General features: G+C 41.0%; 1 protein-coding gene across 3 annotated transcripts in view; it reads right to left on the reverse strand.

Annotated features, from left to right (window-relative positions):
- Window positions 1–16,123, reverse strand: part of smurf2 (SMAD specific E3 ubiquitin protein ligase 2) — a 297,299-nt gene that overhangs the window by 16,968 nt on the left and 264,208 nt on the right. For all 3 annotated transcript variants that reach the window (XM_043715043.1, XM_043715044.1, XM_043715042.1), the window contains 3 exons: window positions 15,390–15,504; window positions 8,187–8,365; window positions 3,373–3,510 (listed from right to left, as the gene is read on the reverse strand). In XM_043715043.1, coding sequence (XP_043570978.1) covers window positions 3,373–3,510; window positions 8,187–8,365; window positions 15,390–15,504 — 432 coding nt within the window. The remainder of the gene's footprint in view (window positions 1–3,372; window positions 3,511–8,186; window positions 8,366–15,389; window positions 15,505–16,123) is intronic.

Genomic DNA, 16,123 nt, shown 5'->3' on the forward strand with positions numbered 1-16,123 from the left:
TCCACGCTTTAGCCTTTCTGCCTATATTCCTGATGAAGGGCTTTCGTTCGAAACGTTGATTTTACTGCTCCTCGGATGCTGCCTGAATTGCTGTGCTCTTCCAGTACCACTAATCCAGATCCTGGAAAAGTACAGGTCAGGCAGCATCTGAGGAGCAGGAAAATCGACATTTCGGGCAAATGGTCTTTACTCTCTAGCTACACCTATCTACCCATGCTGTCTGCTGGAGTTTCACCGACTCTGCAAATTGCCCTCCAGATAGTTGCAGCGGGGAAAAAAACACTTGTCGACCTCTTTCCAGAATGTTCCATGACAAAGGTGTGGAAAATAAAAGATGCAGTGGTTTTGTCAAGGTTGATTCCTGAGTTGCTCCATGACATAGTTCAGCGTGTTACAGACTGTTCTTGGGGATAAATAGAACATAACAGCGCAGTACAGCCCCTTCGACCCTCAATGTTGCGCTGACCTGTGAAACCAATCTGAAACCCATCTAAACCGCATTATTCAATTATCATCCATATGTTTATCCAATGACCACTTAAATGCCCTTAAAGTTGGCGAGTCTACTACTGTTGCAGGCAGTGCATTCCACGCAATTACTACTCTGAGTAAAGAAACCACCTCTGACATCTGTCCTAAATCTATCACCCCTCAATTTAAAGCTATGTCCCCTCTGCTAGCTATCACCATCCAAGGCAAAAGGTTCTCACTGTCCACCCTATTTAATCCTCTGGTCATCTTGTGTCTCTATTAAGTCACGTCTTAACCTTCTCTCTAACAAAAACAGCCTCAAGTCCCTCAGCCTTTCCTCATACAACCTTCCCTCCATACCAGGCAGGTCTGATAAACCACCTCTGCACCCTTTCCAATGCTTCCACATCCTTCCTATAATGCAGTAACCAGAATTGTATGCAATACTCCAAGTGCAGCCACGTCAGAGTTTTATACAACTACAACATGACCTCATGGCTCCGAAACTCTATTCCTTTACCAACAAAAGCCTTCATAACAACTCTATCAACCTGGGTGGCAACTTTCAGGTATTTATGCACACGGACACGGAGATCTGTCTGAGCACAGTGGCTCAGTGGTTAGCACTGCTGCCTCTCAGCGCCAGGGACCCGGGTTTGATTCCAGCCTCGGCCGAATGAGTGTGTGGAGTTTGCACATCATCCCATTGTCTGCCTGGGTTTCTTCCGGTTGCTCTGGTTTCCTCCCACAATCCAAAGATGTGCAGGTTAGGTGAATTGGCCATGCTAAATTGCCCACAGTGTTCAGGGATGTGTAGGTTAGGTGCATTAGTGAAGGGTAAATATAGGATAATAGGGTAGGTGAATGGGTCTCGGTGGGTTACTCTTCAGAGAGTTGGTGTGGACTTGAGCTGAAGATCCTGTAGGGATTCTATGACTCCAAAGAATCTCATCATTAGCCCAATACTCTATATTCATGTTACTCCTTCCAAAGTGACTCACCTCACACTTTTCCACATTAAACTCCATTTGCGACCTCTCTGCCCAGCTCTGCAATTTATATACATCCCTGTGTAACCTGCAACATCCTTCCACATTGTCCACAACTCCATTGACTTTAATGTCATCTGCAAGTTTACTATCCTTCTATGCCCTCATCCAGGTCATTTATAAAAATGACAAACAGCAGTAGCCCCAGATCACTGCAGTACACCACTAGTAATTGAACTCCAGGATGAATATTTCCCATCAACCACAACTCTTTGTCTTCTTACAGCTAGCCAATTTCTGATCCAAACCGCTAAATCACCCTCAATTTCATGCCTCCATATTTTCTGCAATAGCCTACCATGGGGAATCTTATCAAACACTTTACTGACATCCATATACACCACATCAACTGGTTTACCCTCATCCACCTGTTTTGTCACCTTCTCAAAGAACTCAATAAAGTTTGTGACACATGACCTACCCTTCACAAAACTGTGTCGACTATCCCTAATCAACATATTCCTTTCTAGATTATTATAAATCCTCTCTCTTTAAGGCTCACTGGTCTGTAATTACCAGGGTTGTCTCTACTCCCCTTCTTGAACAAGGGGATAACATTTACTATCCTCCAGTCTTCTGGCGCTATTCCTATAGACAATGATGACATAAAGATCAAAGCAAAAGGCTCTGCAATCTCCTCCCTAGCTTTGCAGAGAATCCTAGGATAAATCACATCTGGCCCAGGCAACTTATCTATTTTCACATTTTACAGAATTGTTAACAGCTCCTCCTTATGAACCTCAATTCCGTTTAGTCTAATAGCCTGTATCTCAGTATTCGCCTTGACTACGCTGTCTTTTTCCTGTGTGAAAAATATTCATCAGTATTCATACATGCGAAGTTAAAATTCAATCGTGGCTAGATGACCATCAACTCCATGAAAGATGCTCTTTGGTATGTTCAAAACCAATTGGCCTTCCATGGCTGCAGACTGCAACATTGCAAGATCCAGGGTTATGTGCTGAGGGACACATTAACGCTTGGGAAAACTGCAGAATAGGAACAAAAGGGTCAGCCACCATTGAAGGCCTTTCAGATATAATACATAGCGAGGCTAGAAACTGGATAAAGCCCCTCAGGCTGTCTGCTCAAGATGCAATGAACATCAAATATTAAGAAGAAATTGACTTGCTTTATGCCTCATGTAACATTAAGTAATATGTTTCTATAAATTTTATAAATTAAGTGTTATTTTGGAAATATAAACTTCCACATAATCAATTCTTCACTCACAAATAAAAGTATGTATTAAACAGAAACTGAATCCTTAGAATCCATACTTAATTTATTTCATAATTTAAAAATGCAAAAACAATTTTAAAAGATAGAAGACAGAAAACAGCACTCGGCTAAAATTAATAAGCAAAGATGAGAAGAAATGGATGAAAATGTGAACACGGATAAAGTGCACATGGGTTATTACATAGCAATGTGTTTGAGCCTCTCTGTTGTTTGGGGCTAATATTAAACTGCATTAGTCTCCAGATTTTTTAGAAAATCTGTTTATTCATGCTTTTTCAACACCAGAACTATGTTCTAAATTGTTGCAGAAATGGATCAGAAGTGAAATAATTGCAACAAATGTAGATTGGGTTCAGTTGACTCAGTGAAATCCCCAGGTACTGACTGATGTAGCCCTAATCAATTACACATCAAAGATGGCTGTCTCCTGGTACATATAGGTTGTTTACATTATGTTAAACCACAGTAAATCATAGTTTGCATCTAGCCATGCAAATATAAACCAAGAAGTCCCTTACAAATTATTTTGTTGCAGACTATTTTCTAATTGGATTAAAGTTTCATGAAGTAGAATCATAAAACAGCAGTAAGTGCTTGCTGTCTCTCTTACCGAACGTATTCTTTCTTGGTCTCCTCTGTTACAGGAATGCTTTTCCCATTTGGCTTTAGTTCATGTTGAATGATTTCTCCATAGGCATTGTGCTCCACACAGAATGTATGGTCCAAAACACCTGTGATGTCATTTTCACTGCATAGCAGAAAAACAAAACACTTGATCACAAACTTTTCAGCCCTCAAACTATTGCTGTTTTATGTCTAGTACACGTTCTGCATCATCAGTTGATAAAGAGATCAAGATTTTCAGCCAAGGGAAAATGCATCAAACTCTTCTGTATACTTAACATACATTATTTTTCAACTTTCGTAATGGTACATGTCTTGGTAACAGTTCTCCATAAATATTGTCAGTCAGAACACAAATTGACAAATTAAGTGAAAAAGATTTGTGGCAAGTTTTGTCCCAATGAATTATTTTGCCAAACGCTTGTAGAACATTGCAGAATAAAGATGCTCAAACTGCAAGACAAAGATGCCATTAACATTGCTCATTTTTCAAACTTTGTAAATTCATACAGAAACTCAAACAGCCTTTGAAGTTTTTAAACAAGAAAAATAATTATACAACCTACTAGAATTACCTAACCCAATTCAAAAAATGCTGTCCATTTTTTTGTCTTGCTTTTATTTCTTGTACTTTCACACTTTGCCCAAAGAAGCTGCTGTTGGTGAGCTTTTTTTTCTTTCCGAGCTGGAGTGGTATTGATATATTGTGGTGGTGGGGGCGCAGAGTGCTTATCGTTTTTGTTATACCTTTGTGTTTACAATGTCCTTTGGTTTCTTCCATTGCTTGTGTTTGGGGTGCAGCTCGAGCTGAAAGGGGAGGATGGAGGTGTGTGTAGGAAATGTAAGCACCCTCTGTAGGCAGGGGTTAGAGTCTCCCATTAAGTGCCTTGTGTTTTGCAGTTGTTTTGTTTTTTTGTAAATAGACTCTGTTAGTCTCCTTTTGAGCATGCTCAGCGTGTTGCAAGATGAATTCTTCCTCTTGACATGTCAAAGGTGATTGTAAAGAATCATGTTTAGCAGCATTCTTAAATGGTGCACCTGGAATATCAGAGGGATTCATTTACCAGTTAAAAGAAAAAAAGGTGTTGGCGAGGCTTAGAAAGGAGAGGGTGGATATCATCTTAGTGACAAGGAACACGAAGTTGCAGTAGGGTGGGTTTTTCTCATCGTTTAGTACTAGGGGCAGAGGAGTGGCAATACTCGTCCGGAAGGGTCTCCCATTTAATTTAATAGATTGCGTTAAAGATGATTATGGTCAGTTTGTTATTCTGAAGGCCCTTATACATGGTGAGGAATATGGTATTTTGAATGTCTACTGTCCTCCGGCTCACCCTCTTAAATTTCTGACTGATTTCCTCGACTAAGCTGATGGCCTTAGCGTAATGGCATATTATTAAGGGGGGGGGTGCTTTAATTGCCTTATGGATCCTGCGCTGGATAGAATACCCAAAGGTGCACCCCTCTCTCTCCCCCCCCCTCCCCCCAAAGCTTTCTTCACAATCTATGCAGTTAGGTGATCTGGGGTTGGTACACGTTTGGAGATGTTTATACCCATGGGCAGAGATTTTACATTCTTTTCCAATCCTCGTAAATGCCACACAAGGATTGATTATTTCATAACTCCTGTGGCTTCTTTAAATTTGGTGGTATCCTGTTCGATTGAGAATATTGCCATCTCTGATCATGCAGCAGGGTACTTAACGGTATCAAATGTATTAATTCATTTGGTTTTTTCTCAGGTTACAAGATCAATTTTTCAAAATCTGGAGTCTTGGGGAATACCGGACATTGAAGTGGGCACAGGGTGGCTCTCTTTATTTTGGCCTTAGTTGTCCCTAGTTTTGATCAGTTATTCAAGGCTAGTTTTGTTCATTTGTTTGACAAGATTAAACAAGACCTTCAAAGACAGGGGGCCCTTCCAATATCATGGCTAGGTTGAGTTGCTCTTCTTAAAATGAATGCTCTTCCTCGCTAATTATACCCTCTGCAAATGCTGCCCTTGTCTTTTCCTGGACAAATGTTTCGGAAATTAAATGTTTGGTTTAGTTCTTTTATTTGGCGCCATAAGAGGCCCCTTATCAAGCTTACGGAATTGCAAATACCCCAGGGGTCAGGAGGAGTGTATCTCCCAGATGTCAGAAGATACCAATTGAGCTCCCTTCTATCTTTTGAGAGCGACTGGGTCTGTGAGGACTCGGCATCGATATGGTTGGACATTGAGGCCTCCCAGGCAAAGTGTCCTCTTATTAACCAGCTGTTTTTGAAAAAAACGAGGATAGCTTTGGAACACTGCCGCAATCCAATAGTTATTAATACTGTCAAAGCGTGGAGGGCAATGAGACAGATGGAGGATAATATGTCTAAAACATCTTTCCATACTCCCATAGTTGGTATGCCAGGTTTCCGGCCAGGGACAATGGATCCCGGGTTTATGTCCTGGGCAGATAGGAGAGTCTCTCGTTTGGTGACCTGTTTGAAGTTTAAACATTGATGTCGTTTGATCAAATAACTCGTAAGTGTAGATTATCGAATAGGGACCTCTTCTGTTTTTTTCAGATCAGAGATTTTATCCAAAAAGAGACTACGCTTCTAACTGAGTGTTACAGATCTGGTACAGAAAAGAGGGTGCTTCAGGCCAAGAGCACTCTTTCAAGCGAATACTCTCTATCGTTTGTAAGGGGGAGGTTCCTCGGGTGACATTGAACAATTACGGGAGGTCTGGGAGAGAGAGTTGGGGGTGGAGATCACTCCTGAAACTTGGGAGGATATTTGTAAGAGTGCGAGGAAGATTTTAATATGTAATAGGACCCATGCTATGTAGTTAAAGATTCTTCGTAGGACTCATCTGGCCCCAGATTGTCTTGCAAAATTTAAGCAGGGTGCGTCTTCAATGTGCCCCAAATGTAAAATAAATATGGGTACCCTCACTCATTGTTTGTGGTCCTGCCACAGTGCCACATACTGGAGCACTGTGGCAGGAGTAATAGAGGGGGTCTTGGGGACCGAAGACAAGGTGGACCCGGTTTTTCTTCTCCTGGATTTGCCAAATTTATCTCCCTTAGATGTACATGGGAGAAAGTTTTTAGTGTCCTCACTTTTTGTGCGAGGAAGAATGTTCTGGTGTGCTGGGTATCTGAGAACCCCCCGGGTCTATCGGGGTGGCATAAGTTAATTATGGAACACATTCCTTTGGACTTTCCTACAAACATGATGCACCAGAAAATGGAAAATTTTTATAAAACGTTGCAACTCTTTTTGAATTATTTGGAAGCAGACTTTCCGCCATTTTAATTAGGGCTTTGATCGAGCCATAGTGGTTTGGTTTAATAAGCCTAATGTCCTGAGGGAAAGAATTTCAAGCAAATATGGGTTTAACAATTGATGCTCTCAAAGGTTGAGAGCTGAGGTCTTGTTACGTTGAGTGGTGTTATTTATTTACTTATTTATTGATATGTAATGAGTGTAGCTGTGAGTTCTTTTGTAGAGTAGTATAGTAGTTGGTTTATTGTTGCGGTCGTTATAATGTTATATTTCCATATTTTTGTAATTTTATAATTTTGTAAAGAAATATTTTTTCAATAAAAGTATTTAGAAAAACAAAGTTAGAAATGGATGAAGTGTTCATTTTGATATTCACTGCAACTGATAATATTGGGGGGAAACGAACTATGAAAACAGATACTACTTGCAAAGCAGTAACTTGCAAATGACATATACAAAATAGGATATGCTACTTTAAAAGTTAGCATTTGATACATGATTGAAAAGGGTCACAATGGTTTTTTTTGGTTCCCTTCACCCCTTTTGATTAATTCTACATTTTTTACATTCCTGCATTTCAGACCACTTGCATATGTAATTAATATTCTCCATGTCCCATGAACAGAACTATTCACAGATCGTTTCAGCTACTGGTTTTATGCTTTCAAAAGATCCTCTTGAGATTTGGAAGGCAGCAGGATCATTGTTTGGACTTTGTCTTTGATGTTAACCACAAAACACACAATAAACACTAATAGAAGATGCAAACAATACCAGTAATACAACAAACAGTTTTGCAGCAGTGAGCTTAATATTGTTCTGTGTAGAAGTGGAAAAAAACCAATTCTCATCTACTGTACTAAATAAATGAATGGCCATTTTCATGGTAACGATTCTTTATTCTTCTTCTATCTGCAGTTATGAATGTCACTGCGCCTGACTAATGGCCTTCAAAAATTATATTCAGCGATTTTGAATAAAAGGGATGATAGTAGTGATGAGGACCCAGTAAATTTGAATAGCCATTAATTCACACAGAGCTACCAATCAAAACTATATTAGGAAACTAATTTAAAAAGTCTTACTTCTGAACTGAATGGCTTTTTTCCTCCCTTGGAGGAGGGGTCAACAAGAATCACACTACTTGTTGCAACAGCACGTCAAGCGAAACTGACCCAGAACTTTGCTGATAGAAACCTGGTTTAACTTCAAATGCATCATGACAAAACGAAAAGACGATCGCATTGCACTCTGGATAAAAATAACTTCATCACTTGAGTGCATACACCTGTATGGGGTATTCTCAAGCACACTTTCTTGTCCACAACTGTTCTATTGGCTCTGGAGATGAAGTGGCGTGTGTAAACTCAGCTTTCAAAAACTATCAGATTTCTTCAAGCGAACCTTAAAGCAATCTCTGCTCTATCCAATTCCATTTTGAAATAATTTGATTTCACTTCTAATGGAGTCTAAAAGCAAATTACTGAAATTGCTGCATTGAATTAAGTAGCAGTAGATGTAAAGCAGGACTGTACGTACAGGATCCAGACTAAGCTGTTGTGTAGATCTGGGTCCACAGACTCCATGTCATCCAGTGTGATTGACTTTCCCAGCAGCTGTTTATAGAAGGGAAGAGTGAAGCCCCCATCGATGTAGTGTCCATGAAACACTGCCATCCCCATAATCCGACCAACAAAATGGAAATAAGATAAGTGTTCCTATTTTGAAGAAAATTTGAATTAAAAGTGAAATGGCAGTTAAAATTGCTTGCCTTCAATTAAAATTTTGTTAGGATTCTTTATCAAATAGATCAATCATCAATAAATTATACCAAAGGACAAAAATATCATCATCTTATGCTTTGATCCCATTCCTTTGTAATAAAGTTGTCAAAAATAAAAAGTTGACTTCAGAGTTCATATTAAAAATGTACATAGCCCATTTCCCCATACAACTTTTCTAGAGGTATCTGTCCTAATGTATTTTTCCTACAATAAGATCCAGACTACAAGTTTCCAACAAGAGTCTCACATTTACAAAGTACTTTTAAAAAAAAACTCAAAGGCACATGTTAAAAAGGCAGAAAATAACTGGCAGAGTAGACCTGCAGGAGACAGTCAGCAGGAGACAGCCAGCAGGAGACAGCCAGCAGGAGACAGCCCCGTCAACATGGTTCAGTCTGTCAGTCAAAATGGGACATCACAAGAATGGTGGTATGTCTTCCACATCAACCCAACTAGCCAAGTGCTCTACAACAGGAGACGTTATAATAGCTGAAGAGTAGAATTTGGAAATCTACTTTCAAAATATTTAATACCATAATTAATTAAAATTAAGATGGCCAAGCAGGTGATGCGTTGCAGCTGTAGTATGAGAGGTGTCACCGGTGTAATTCATACTGGCCACGTTTGCAGCAAGTGTTTGCTGGTTGAGGTATTTTGATTCAGAGTTCATGGGCTAGAGTCTGAGGAGTGAACACGGACAAATCAGGGATTGGGAGTGTTTCAGGAGACAATCACACCCCTTAAATGAATTATATTTGATCCGCAGTCACGGACACAGGGGTATGACTGTGAGTGAGGCAGACACTAGGATCCAAAATTTAGTTTTGTGCCCTTGTCCAATACATAGGAGGTTCTTCTCCCAGCGTGGACATGGACACAGACTGCAGAGAGGATGGGCAAACTGACAAAAGCATCAGGGTACAGAGTGTTATTCAAGTTGGTTGAGGGGATGGGAAAAGAGAAATGAAATAGTAATAGGGGATAGCATAATTAAGGGAATAAATACTGTTCTTTGCAGCAAAGGGAGTGCCAAAGGTCGTGTTGCCTACCTGGTGCTAAGGTTAAGGACATCTCTTCTGGACTGAATAGGAATTGGAATGGGAGAGGAAGAATCCAGTTCTCATGATCCCTCTAAGGAGCAGTCTCATAGATAGGACTAGGAAAGAAGTTCTGCTTAGGGATTTATGAGCAGTTCGGGCTAAATTAAAATGTAGAGCTACGAAAGTAATCTTAGGATTACTACCTGAGCAATGTGGAGAAAAAAGGATTTTGATTCATGGAGCACTGATGCCCGTACTGGGAAAGAGAGCTAATTCATTGGAACGGGCTTCATTTTAACCATGCTCGATCAGTATTCTGGTAAATCATACAACTTGGGTTGAATGTAGGGTAAATAAGTGGAAGACATGGGTAGTGATGGGACAAATGAAAATCAAAGTGTAACAGGAAGGGACAAATAATAAAAGCAGAAGCATGCAGCAGAAATTAAGAACCAGAATAAGCAGTAATAGTAAAAAGTCAAAGTTTAAGGCTCATTATCTGAATATACACAGCATGTGTACCAAGGTAATGAGTATACAGCACAGAGAGAAATATATGTATATGACTTGATAGCCTATATAGACGTGGCTGCTGGGTGACCAGGACTGGGAATCAATATTCAAGACATCTCAGAAAAATAGGCAAAAAGGAAAAGCAGTTTGGGTAGCACTGTTAATAAACGATGGGATCAGTGCAGTAGTGAACAGCAATATGGGTGCAATTAACCACAATGTGGAATCAGTTTGGGTGGAAGTATGGAATAGCTAGGGAAAGAAGTCACAGGTGGGTCATCCTAGACCCGAAAGAGTTGTATCAATATAGGATAAAATATACAGCAGGAAATAATGGAGGTATACAAGGTGGATGCTACGATCAACATGGGTGTTCTTAACCTTCACATCAAATGGACAAATCAAATGGACAAGGGTAACATGAATGATGAACTTGAAGAGTGCTTACAGCAATATATTGCACAGCTTACCTGGGAACAGGCTATTTTAGATCTAGTAATATGTAATGATGTAGGATTAATAAGCGGACTCAGACAACAATCCTGTTGGGGATAGCATTTATGACATGATAGAATTTCAAGTTCTGCTTGATTGATAGCAACTTGGGTCCTTAATCAGTGTACTCAAATACAGGCATTTATTGAGGCAGGAGGAAAAAGTTTCTAAAGCGGGCTGGGAAAATAGATTAAGAGGATGGCCAGCAGATGAATAGTAACAGACAATGAATAATGCTAAATAATTTATTCTGGTCAAAAAGGACTTCATTAAAAGTATGAAGTAGCTATGGTTAACAAAGGCACTCAAGGAGAGTATCCCATCAAAAACTAAAAGATACAAAGTGGTGAAATAAGTGGCAACCTAGAGGATTGGATTCCTTCATGGGAGCACAAGATGGTGCCTATGGAGTCATCAACGTAGCGGAGGAAGAGGTGGGGAATGGTGCCAGTGTAACTACGAAAGATGGCCTGTTCGATGGTAACCGACAAAGAGACAGGGATAGCTGGGACACATGGCTACCTCTTCGTTTGGAGATTCAAAGGAGAAATTATTGAGGGTGAGGACCAGTTCAGTCAAACAAATGAGAGTGTGGGTGGAAGGGTATTGGTGGGGATGTTGGGAGAGGAAGAAACAGAGGGCTTGGAGGTCCTGGTCATGGTGAATGGAGGTGTATAGGGACTGGATGTCCGTGGTGAAGATGAGGCATTGGGGGCCAGGGAACCAAAGTCCTGGAGGAGGGGGATATGGGTGGTATCCTGAATGTATGTGGGGAGTTCCTGGACCAGGGGGATAGGACAGTATCGAGATAGGTGGAGATGAATTCAGTGGGGCAGGAGCAGGCTGAGACAATGGGTCGGCCGGGGTTGTCAGGCTTGTGGATCTTGGGTAGGAGGTAGAATTGGGTGGTGCAGAGTTCCCAAACAATATGGTTGGAAGTTATGGGTGGGAGACCCCTGAGGTATGGGAGATGATGGTTGGTGATGGGAAGTGAGGTCATGGTCAAGGGGGCAATAGGAGGTGGTGTCTTGAAGTTAGTGTCTGGCTTCAGTGGTGTAGAGGTCAGTGTGCCAAACTACCATCGCTCCCTCCCCCACCTTTGGCCATGCTGGTTTGGTGGTGATGGTGAGGTTGGGGTTGGAACGGAGGGAGTGGAGAGCTGTGCGTTGTGAGGGTGAGAGGTTGTAGTGGTGATGGAGGTGGACAGATTGAGGCAGTCAATATCACAGCTGCAGGTGGAAATAAAGAGATTGAGGACAGGTACCAGATGGCACGGGGTATCCAGGTGGATGGGGTGAGTTGGAGGCGGGCGAATGGGTGCTCAGAAGGTGGGCTGGAGTCTGGATGGAAAACGTAAGCCCTGAGTCTTGATGTTGGCTAGGAGAATATTAATGTCCATTTCGAGAGGCAAGGTTTGATCAGGGATAATGAGCATGGCTTTGTCAGAGCGAGGTGATACCTAAGAAATTTGGTAGAACTTTGAGAAGGTGACCAGGTGTTTGGATGAGGGTAGGGGTGTTGTTGTTGTTTACATGGATTTCAGCAATGCCTTTAACAAGATCCCAAGGGAAACTGATAAAGAAGAGAAAAGCTCATGGGATCCATGGTACCTTTGCAAGATGGATCCAAAATTGGCTGAGTGGGATAAGACAAAGGGTGGTGGTAGAGGCTGTTTGTGTGATTGGTGTGTGGCTGTAGTTACGTACCTCTGCTGGATCCCTTATTGTTTGAAATGTTCTTAAACAATGTAGATGAGTGTCTTTTGGGTGGGGGTGTTGATGATATGTAAGTTTGCAGAATCTATGATGTAAAGATTGGTCAGGTTGTTGACACTGAGGAAGGTGGTCTTAAATTACAGATTGGTCAGATGGGCAGATCAATGGCAAATGGAATTGACACGTATGAGGTGATGCACTTTGGAAGAAGAAAGTCGTCAAGGGAGTACTCAGTGCATGGCAAGACAACAGGAAGCTCAGACGACCACAGCAATCTAGGGGCTCTTGTCCACAGACCCCTGAAGGTGGCAGACAGGGTAATAGGGTAGTTAAGATGACATTTAGGACATTTGCCTTTATCAGTCATGGAATAGATTACAATAGATTAGGGAGGTCATGTTGGAGCTCTACACAACTTTGGTGAGGCCACATACTATAGCCACATTCTAAGTCCTCACACTATAGGAAGGATGTGACTGTACTGGCGGGGATGCAAAGGAGATTCACCAGATATTGCCAGGGATGGAGCATTTCAGCTCTGAAGAAAGGCTGAATAGGGTCAGATGTTTGCTTTGGAGCAGAGAAGGTTGAGGGGGAACGTGGTAGAGATGCATAAAATTATGAAAGGCATAGACAGGGTGAATTCAAAGCAGCTATTGCCCTTCGTTGAAAGGTCAATAACAAGAGGGCATAATTTTAAAAGGAAAGGCGGGGTTTTAGAGGGAATTTGAGGAAAACCTATTTTTCACAGAGTGATGAAAGGTCTGGAATGCATTGCCTGGAAGGGTAGTTGAGGTGGGAACCCTCACAATCTTTAAGAAGTATTTGGATGAGCACTTGGCGTCGTAATATTCAAGGCTATGGGTCTAGTGCAAGAAAGTGGAACTAGCGTAGGTAGTATATTTATGATGGGACAAATTTGATGGGCCGATGACGTTTTCTGATTGTATGAGATAAGCAATGTGCGAAGAGGAGGAAAGAACCTGTAGCAGTCTCTACCACGAGGGACAAAGTATTTGACAAACTAATTGACTGAAAGCAGACAAGTGACCAGATGATCTGCATTCAAGGATTTTAAAGGAAGTAGCTACAGAGACAGTGGAGGCATTGGTCGAAATATTCTAGAACTCAGAGTTCCAGCAGATTTGTAAACTGCAGATATGATGTCCCTGTTCGAGAAGAGAAGGAGACCTGTCATAGGGATTAGAGCTGGCGCCACAACACTAATGACTTGGACAGGGAAAGTGAACATATTAGCTGCAATTTTGTGGACGACACAAAAACAGTTGGGAAGGTGAGTGGTGAGGATGAAACAGTGTGGAAAAGGTGAAGTTATGCACCTTGGCAGGATTAATAGAAGAGCTGAATGTTATTTAAGTGGAGAAAGCTGCAGCACTGAGGAATTTGGGATTTTTGTACATCAAAAAACTAGTGTACAAGCTAATAGGAAAGGCAAATGGCATGTTAGCATTTATTTCAAAGAAAACAGAGTACAAAAATAGAGAAGAAAATGTGTTGCTGGAAAAGCGCAGCAGGTCAGGCAGCCTCCAAGGAGCAGGAGAATCGACATTTCGGGCATGAGCCCTTCTTTGGGCTCATGCCCGAAACGTTGATTCTCCTGCTCCTTGGATGCTGCCTGACCTGCTGCGCTTTTCCAGCAAAACATTTTCAGCTCTCATCTCCAGCATGTGCAGTCCTCACTTTCTCCTACAAAAATAGAGAAGTATTGATAAATTTATACAAGGCACTAGTTATAACACACCTAGTCTGGTCCCCTTATCTAAAGAAAGATATACTAGCATTGTTGGTAGTCCAGAGATGGTTCATCACATTGATCTTGGATATGGTAGATTTTTCTTATGCAAAGAGGTTGAGAAGGGTAAGAATGTACTCACTGGAGTTTAGAAGAATAAGAGGACACATTACTGAAACATATAAAGATGATTACAGGGTTTGACAAGGTAAATGCATTGTTTCTCCTTGTGAGAGAACCTGGGACCGCTGGACATAATTTGAGTAAGGGGTCTCCCAATTAGGACAGAGATGAGGAATTACTTCTCTTAGAGGGTAGTGAATCTGCAATTAGTGGTCACTGAAAATTGCTAAGACCATCATATTAAGTATACTCAAAGCTGAGACAGCCAGAATTTTAAACAGTAAGGGAATCTAGGATTAGGGGGACAAAATCAAGAAAGTGGAGTTGAGGACCATCAGATCAGCCATGATTTCAGTGACTTGCAGAACAGACTCCTTGGGTCAAATTCAATTTTTAGCAACCTGCCTTCAGTTGAACGCAGAGAGTTTTAAAATGATTAAATTTGTCTAATTAATAAGAATCGTTCAATTAACTTCATGTCAACTAAGAAAATACTGCTGACTACTGCCCTCAGTTTTGTTTCTTCTTCCTCCCCCTTCTTTAGGTTCTCTGCACCACAAGTCATTCCTCAGCCAACCTTACTGGAAAAGCTTAAATGTAAACTTGTATATCAGTGATCTACTAGAACGTCACAGACAAACTTTGGTTTAACAGACAAATTTGTTCTTCTGTTAGATATAGATTTTGTTTTTGGTTGAATGTAATCTCCCACTGGCTCATATTTTCCAATATGATTGCCATTCTACCTATGTCAAATGAAACTATAATCAGTAGAATGGAAAAAAAAATAGTTTTTTTCACCATCTACCTCAATAAAATTAGAATTTTCAAAGAGCACCAATAACAGTTTTCTAACTATGAGCTTAGATTCCAGGGGGACTGTAAATATAATAATTCAAATGAACAGTTGATAGAAACTTCAACTTTTAAAATCTTGTTTAGGTACTGAACAGAATTACAACTATGCATTTAAAATCTAACAACTGTCCTGTGTTCATCCCTTAAATTTCACTATAGTAAAATTTTAAAAATATGATCGCTCACATTCAACCCATATCCATCGATAGCCAATTACTTCACCAGGCAGAGAACATTATTGAAAGCATTCACACATATGCACAAAGATCCATAGGCTAATGATTAAGCAAGCTCCTTCTGCTTCCAGAGGTTAGTCTCAGTGCTCTGCTTGCAGTAATTAGTTACAAGGTGTGCAGCCTCCTGGTTATTCTTATCTTACTTTGAAATAACAGACCACCACTCCAATAATTATGCAGTGGAGCTGCAAGGGTATTTCAATTAAAAGATGATCTTCTGCTTACAGGATTGACCGCAGAGTCTGGGTTGATCTGTAATGTGTAGATGTCATCTCTGGAGTACTGGAAGAGTCCATAGTATGGGTTCAACATTTCATGAGACAAAAGATAAAGCCATTCCCTGCAAGAAAGAAAGTAGGCGGCTTTTGTTTAATATTTATGATATTCAGTGGCAATCTTATAGTAAGTTACAGGAAGTTTTGCTTTACAAGGACGAGAGAGCACATAACAATATATTCTTCCATCATTAAAAGTCCATAAGACCATAAGATATAGGAACGGAAGTAAGTCCATTTGGCCCATCGAGTCCACTCTGCCATTCAATCATGGCTGATTGGCATTTCAACTCCACTTACCCGCATTCTCCCCGTAGCCCTTAATTCCTTGTAACATCAAGAATTTATCAATCTCTGCCTTGAAGACATTTAGCGTCCCCGCCTCCACTGCACTCTGCGGCAATAAATTCCACAGGCCCACCACTCTCTGGCTGAAGAAATGTCTCCGCATTTCTGTTCTGAATTTACCCCCTCTAATTCTAAGGCTGTGTCCACGGGTCCTAGTCTCCTCGCCTAACGGAAACATTTCCTAGCGTCCACCCTTTCCAAGCCATGTATTATCTTGTAAGTTTCTATTAGATCTCCCCTTAATCTTCTAAACTCCAATGAATACAATCCCAGGATCCTCAGCCGTTCCTCATATGTTAGACCTACCATTCCAGGGACCATCCGTGTGAATCTCCG

This window comes from Chiloscyllium plagiosum, chromosome 24, assembly GCF_004010195.1.
Source record: "Chiloscyllium plagiosum isolate BGI_BamShark_2017 chromosome 24, ASM401019v2, whole genome shotgun sequence".
Lineage (NCBI taxonomy): Eukaryota > Metazoa > Chordata > Chondrichthyes > Orectolobiformes > Hemiscylliidae > Chiloscyllium > Chiloscyllium plagiosum.